The sequence below is a fragment of the Anabrus simplex genome, chromosome 1, assembly GCF_040414725.1.
Source record: "Anabrus simplex isolate iqAnaSimp1 chromosome 1, ASM4041472v1, whole genome shotgun sequence".
In the NCBI taxonomy this organism is placed as follows: domain Eukaryota; kingdom Metazoa; phylum Arthropoda; class Insecta; order Orthoptera; family Tettigoniidae; genus Anabrus; species Anabrus simplex.
Window position 1 is genome coordinate 853,393,305 of NC_090265.1, and position 7,381 is coordinate 853,400,685.

The window sequence follows — 7,381 nt, forward strand, 5'->3', positions numbered from 1 at the left end:
AGAGGTATGTATATCCAATGCTTGTCCCATTTCTCTGTGGGGTCGAGCATGAAATGAGATTAATCTTCGTAGCGAGTTTTACGACCGGATGACTTTTCTGACGTCAACTATATCAGGTAGAGTATCAGAGGAGTTTGTGAGATGGAAAGAACGATGCGATATATTATAGTAGTGAGAGAGACGGTGAAATCCTGTGCTGGCACATAGACTCCTCCTGTCGAATAGCACCAAGGAGTCTGCTCCAGGCTTTACGTCCCCGTTTGATAGACGAATCACCATCAACAGCGTCATATGCACTCACTCGATATGAACACTGCATAGAGGTTTGGAATTGAATACATATTTTTGGCACAATCTAGTGATTAGAAATTGTATACCACCAACATTTATATATTGAAAAGTTTTTCTACCAATGGAACTCAAACTGACTAACCACATGTCGGACCATATAGACTTGACGCCTTAACGATCAAGGCCACTAGGCGGGCGTTTCAGAGATAATGCAGTATAAATAATTTTTACAATACTACAGGAGAAAATGATTTTGTAAAGAAATTATCAAGATATAAATTTACAGATTAAGCTACCAACTGTTCAATAAATGCACTATATGTGATATAGTCTTCATGCAAATCAATTGTACGATTCCAGAGGTATTGTTTTCTTTTAACTATATCAAGAGTTCCTATGGTGGTTATCACCCCATCGAATTAACTCCTTTATCATTCTAACTACAGTAACATGATATGGGTATGTCTATATAATTCATTTTTCTGATAGAAATCGTACAAATGCACCTTCATATTCATTTAATGAGTGTGTTTTTCAATGCCAAGATTTTCTTCGCCATTTAAGAACATCAAGTACCGGTAGTGGTTTTGTTTCACCTTATGACACTATTTATTTGGATATTGGATATTGGATTTCCATATTCTTACATCAGTTCAGAGGTTGGTTAGAACTACCACGTTCATGAACTTCTTCACAGCTTTCGCATCTCGTAAATGGAACAAAATTCTTGAGAATATCAGGGCTATAAAAAGTGGAAATATATTCAAAGCAGTTGTTGTGAAAATTAATTTATAATTACTAACCATACTAATTAAAATATTTCTCTTTTAATATACTCCTAATATAACTCACTGACTCTTGTTAATTACATGGTATAATCAGGATTCAAATAGGTGTGTTTCTTTTTGTCATACTTTTAGAGCAATTAATTATAAAACAATTTAGTTTTGAATTAGTTACTTTATTTGATTATTTTATACAGCTTATTAATTATCATCATTTCTATTTTACACTTGAGTATATATACCAGGTGGCTCTCGAACGCCGTACTTTCTACTTATAAGTGCCCCGCATGCACAAATGATGAATGGGATGTCTACCAACTGATTTTCACAGGCGAACTACTGCCGGCGGGCAGGTTACGTCAGAATATGAAGAGATAAGAAACGGAGTGTCGTTCGCAGCATATTACTCAGCGCTTCCGGTCTAATGCCCCCCTTGCATTGGTAAACATCATTTCGACCGCATAGTCCTAGGCTGGTGCATGGTACAGCCACACTATATTTGCTGTCTGCATATCAGCAATGGCTAGTGTGATCAGCAGCGACGAATACGCAGACATTATTTTAATATGAACAATCTGGTCGGAATGCAACAAAAGCTCCAAACAGACGTATGCCTTCTGCACACGTACTTCACCAAACAGTATTAGTTTTTGTTTCATACAAGCAACTCTTCCATCGAGTGGAATGTCTACATGTGTATAAATTAATAAGTTATTAGATTTCTTTTCTGCATCTTTGGCGTGTCTACAATCAGTAGCAGCGATTAGGAGGTGGGGCGACGAGGGACAGTCGCCCCCCCCCCCAACTTTGTGGAGTAAACATTACATTTTTGTTCCACTTTAGCCAGCTATTAAAAAGCTGTTTGTGCAAACCTTGTTATCTTATGAAAATGGGAAACCACGGAAAACTATCTTCAGGGCTGTCGACAGTGCGATTCGAAAACACTATCTCCCGAGTGCAAGCTCACAGCTGCGCGCCCGTAACCCCACGGCCAGCTCGCCCGGTACAATCACATAGATGTACGGCATGATTATGCAATTGAAAATCATTTAGTATTTGAATACACACTAAGAAACTAACAGACAATAGAGAAACTGCCAGACTGACGAATGCGCGCGGCAAGCGGGTGAATTATAAGTCAGTGGCCACGACCTCGGCAAAAAAGAATACGTACCCCTACTACCCTTCCTCACAGCACATGCAAAGTCTCCACTACTTGTCGTGGCACTACAGCCCTTGAAGGCCTTGGCCTACCAAGCAACCGCTACTCAGCCCGAAGGCCTGCAGATTACGAGGTGTCGTGTGGTCAGCACGACGAATCCTCTCAGCTGATATTCTTAGTTTTCGAGACTGGGGCCGCTATCTCACCGTCAGATAGCTCCTCAATTCTAATCATGTAGGCTGAGTGAACCTCGAACCAGCCCTCAGGTCCAGGTAAAAATCCATGACCTGGCCGGGAATCGAACCCGGGGCCAAAGATGTAGTAAATGAAATCTGAGAACGCATTAATTTATACACGTGTAGACATTCAACTCGATGAAAGTGTTGATTGTATGGAACAAAAACTAATACAGTTCGATGAAATATGTGTGTAGAAGGCGTATGTCTGTTTGGAGCTCCTGTTGCACTCTGGCCAGGTTGTCCAGCTTAAAAGAATGTGTGTGTATTCACCGCTGCTGATCACACTAGCCATTGCCGATAGGCAGACAGCAAATATAGTGCGGCTGTACCATACACCAGCCGAGAACTATGCGGTCGAAAACGATGTTTTCTAATGCAAGGGGTGCATTAGACCGGGAGGACTGAGTAACTTGCTGCGAGCGACACTCCGTTTCTTATCTCTTCATATTCTGACGTAACCTGCCCGCTGGCTGTAGTTCCCCTGTAAAAATCAGTTGTTAGGCATCCCATTCACCATTTGTGCATGCGGGGCATTTATAAGTAGAAAGTACAGCGTTCGAGAGCCACCTGGTATATAATGTATAAGTATTTGTATAATTACTGTTCAGTTCATACTTAATCATAACTCAAATAATATTATTTTTTGTAACTTTTTAGTTTATGTATAAATAATTTAATCCTTTATTACTTACTCATTAATTACTTATTTTATATTTTTAATTTATATTACAATTTAAAAATACAGTTGATAAGAAACGCTATTCATGTCTACTTATAGTCTAAGCTCACCGGAAAAATATAAGTCACCCCTGGAGAAATCATTACAAGCATCATTTAATATCGTGTAACTCCGCCTCTGGACTTGATAACCGCCAGGATTCGGTTAGGAAGTGAGTCCATAAGTTTGTGTAGGTACGTTGCATCCAGGTTAAGCCACTCGCTGAGGATTTGATGGCGCAATTCCACCAAAATGCAAGGTTGCTGCTATCGGTGTTTTACCCGCTGTTCCAACATGTCCCACAGATTTTCAATGGGTTCAAATCAGGTGATTCTGCAGGCCAATCGAGATGTAACAGGTGGGGTGAGTGTTCATAAAATCAGTCACATATACGTCCAGCCCGGTGAACTTTACTGTTGTCATCTCGAAAAATCGGGGTATCAATAGCATACCGGTACTCATCATGCAGATGCTGACTGAAAGGCAACACCTCAACATCCAGAATGTTTATTAAACATTCTGGTTGATGTTAGTGGTCACCTCAGTGAACGGGCCCAATCCATGATACAAAAAATACCAAAAAAATCATAAACCCACCTCCGACTTGAACCTGACCTTGCACACATCCACATAAATAAGTTAAATGCTTCATTTGGCCTTTGGTGCACTCGACGATGTGCGTCATTGGAATACAGGCAAAAACTTGATTCGTTAGATCACGTTACATTCCGCCAATCTGCTACAGTCCACTTTTGATGATTTCTATCCCATTGAAAACGCGCAATTTTATGTGCCTGTGTGAGCAATGGCTTCTTGCGAGGCGACCGACTCCAAACGTTCATTGCATGCAGTTCCCGTCACGACGTTCTCTCGCTAACACATTGGATGGACCTTCATTCACTGACTGCGGCAATTCCTGTTGGGTTTGGTAGTGATTTTGATTCACAAACCGTGAAACGCGTCTTCGGCCCTTCTCAGTCAGGATATTTTCCGACCACAATTCTGATGTGTTTCATGGGCACGTGTAGTACACCACTGCTTGTAGACACATTGAACAGTCAGCTGCGAAACACCAACAAATCCAGCAACTTTACACATCGTATGGCCATGAGCACGGCCAAACACGATTGCCCCTTTTTGCCATCCTGTCACATCCTTACACATACCCTTGTTGACGTACGCTGTCCTCTTGAAACATCGCTACTGCCTTATGCTCACGTAGAGGCAGTGCGTGTGCGGTTAAATGGGACTCGTTCGCTGCACCATCTGCACAGGCTTAACGATCCATCTGTGCGTGCGCACTAGGGTGACTAATTTTTTGTCCGCTGAGCTTATATCAAAAACGCCTCAAATACTCAGACCTTTTTGCTACTCTCGAATCGTTCCAAGATGGTGAATCGAGTAGTCAGGCATATTGGAAACAAGGGTTTGTTGTTTTCACATGCAGTCGGTGTAATTTCATGAAAGTTGATGATAAATATTAGTTTCGTGTAGAAAATAATTTTGCGAGTGTTTTATATGTGGCACTTACGATCTGTAATTATATGCAGTAATGTGAGAATGTGTTTGTTTTGATCGCGTCGTGAACCGGGCTTAAGTCGAAGTATGGCAATGCCTCTCATGCAACTACAGTATTCTTAAGTTTTCTAAGGAATAAAATATTACGAGAGAAGTGCATTAGGAATATACACCGTGACTATTGTGAAGTAGATGGAAAAAGGGTAATGTGCATACATAATTTTGATCTTCTGATTTATGCCGTGGATAACTGTTATCAAGTAGACTACTAAAATTGAAGCTCATCCATGTAGATTGAAGACAGCAATGGTTAGAGTCAGTAGAGGTTTTTACATTCATTTCCCTCAATGTATAAATACCTATTATATCTTTTAATGTCTGAACGTTTCATTACTATGTTTACCATCATTAAGTGACCTGCTACTACGCCATATGTCAACATATGTTTTAAGAGTTTCCAAAAAAGGAAAGCTTAGCATCACCAGAGCCTTTAACTGGGTTAACATCATTATTTCGGGTGTACTTTCCTTCCGTTAGATGCCAAACTTCGGAAATTGTCCACCACTTCGAAACTAAGGCAAAACGTTATGTTTCATAGTTCTCATGAGAGTGAATAAAGTGAGGAATTTCGCACCTTAATTTATTTTTTAACGTTCAAAATGGTGTTGGAAATATTATTTTAACGGTTTTATCATGTATTTCCATCTATCCAGTGATGTGAAGACTTAGAGGAAGTGTTATTTGAGTAAATCCAAACTTCCCTTTATACCGTTTCTCTACGGGGTCGGGTGTGAAGTGAGATGAATCTTTGTAGCTAGTTTTTAAGACCGGATGCCCTTCCTGACTCGGAGGAGTTAATGAGATGAAATGAATGACGTGGTATAGTGTATGTTAGTAGGAGGGGAGAGGGTGAAACTCGACGCCGTAACATAGCGTAATCATGTCGAATAGCAATAAGAGGTCGTCTACTCAAGGCCTTAAGACGCCATTCGACGGTCGAATCGCCATCAACACTGTCATATTTCCTCATTCCATTTGAACACTGCAAAGAGGTTTGGAATTGAATCCAGGCTTTTGGCACGAAATCAAGTGATTAGGAATTATATACCGCCACCTCTCCTACCCTGTCGACCAACATTCTGATGGTGAAATCTTTTTCGACTAAAGGAATTTGAACCGGCTAACCGTGATGTCAGACTATATAGACTTAACGATCATGGCCACAAAGCAGACTGTTACTTGACTAAGTGAAATTTCTAAATAATCAGCTTGTTGTTCTCTTTTTTACTGTGGGGCTGTGCGTCTATTCTAGCAGAATATATGTGATTCTAGTTGTTACATGTGATGGTTAGTTGTTTGGCGAAACGTTTTCATACGTGCAACAGTGATTTTCCTTATGATGTTAAATTTATCATTTAAAATGACCGTCGATTTTATAATATGTACTTGATACTTTCATGTTCGCCAATACCTGCAATCCAGCTACTTCGGCCGCCATTATTTTTTTGTGTTACAGTCTGATTATTGGAGTCGGTCTTGCTTGAATGTCCTGTTAATAATTTCAGTCACTATGTAATTATAATATAGGTATGTACATATACAGCCGGCCCCGTGATGTAGGGGTAGCGTGCCTGCTTCTTACCCGGAGGCCCCAGGTTCGATTCCCGGCCAGGTCAGGAATTTTTTCTGGACCTGAGGGCTGGTTCGAGGTCCACTCAGCCTACGTGATTAGAATTGAGGAGCTATCTGACGGTGAGATAGCGGCCCCAGTCACGAAAGCCAAGAATAACGGCCGAAAGGATCCATCGTGCAATCTGCAGGCCTTCGGGCTGTGCAGTGTTCGCTTGGTAGGCCAAGGCACTTCAAGTGCTGTAGTGCCATGGGGTTTGAGATATGTACATACGGTATATATTCAAGAACAACGGTGTAATAGTGCATTAAACAGGTTAGATGTAAGAGAAGGCCATCTGACCTTAATCTTTCCAGGATAAATAAATCATTAATCAATCAGTTAGTGTAAATTTTGTCAATTTTCCCCAAATTGTTCCTCAGATAAGCTAACATATAGGTTAGAGTAGCCCAATCGGCGATAAATAAGCTTTCTAAAGGTGAAAACAATTGAAATTTGTGTGGATGTCGAGATTATCCTCCACACAGGAACAAAACCACAAACTTTCTTTATAACAATAGAACAGATTATAACTGTATAAATATACCTTGATCGAATAATTTAACGTAACAAGTCTGTGTGTTATAGCTGACATGTGTGGGGGAGACGAGAGACTTGGAACATGCCAACGAAGTTAAGAATGCACTTAAAGAGAATTTTCCGAATTGCACGTTCGTTGATTTTCCCAATCCAGAGCCAGGCGCTGGTGAAGTATTTGAACTCTCCAAAAGGTGAATTTTTAATAAAATACTTTACCAAGGGAAATGTTGTATTATTGTCTTGTCAGAATTTGTTTCAGTATATTTGTATGGATTTATTTGTGGCAATATATTTTATATAATGAAATATTTATCACAGTATTATTGGTCGTTATTTAATCAGTAAATATTGAAAGGGGTTAGAAGCAAAGGGGGTACAAGTGCCAAAAAATGATGTTAATATGCAGCAAGTGTGATGGAAGAACCAATCTGTTTGGTGATAAGCCAGTGCAAGTGCTAT

At 40.2% G+C, this 7,381-nt stretch overlaps 1 protein-coding gene across 1 annotated transcript in view; it reads left to right on the forward strand.

Annotated features, from left to right (window-relative positions):
- Positions 1 to 7,117, forward strand: part of LOC136857268 (L-threonine ammonia-lyase-like) — a 163,483-nt gene extending 156,366 nt beyond the window's left edge. Inside the window, exon 8 of the mRNA XM_067135782.2 lies at positions 6,971 to 7,117. Coding sequence (XP_066991883.2) covers positions 6,971 to 7,117 — 147 coding nt within the window. The remainder of the gene's footprint in view (positions 1 to 6,970) is intronic.
- The last annotated feature ends 264 nt before the right edge of the window (positions 7,118 to 7,381 follow it).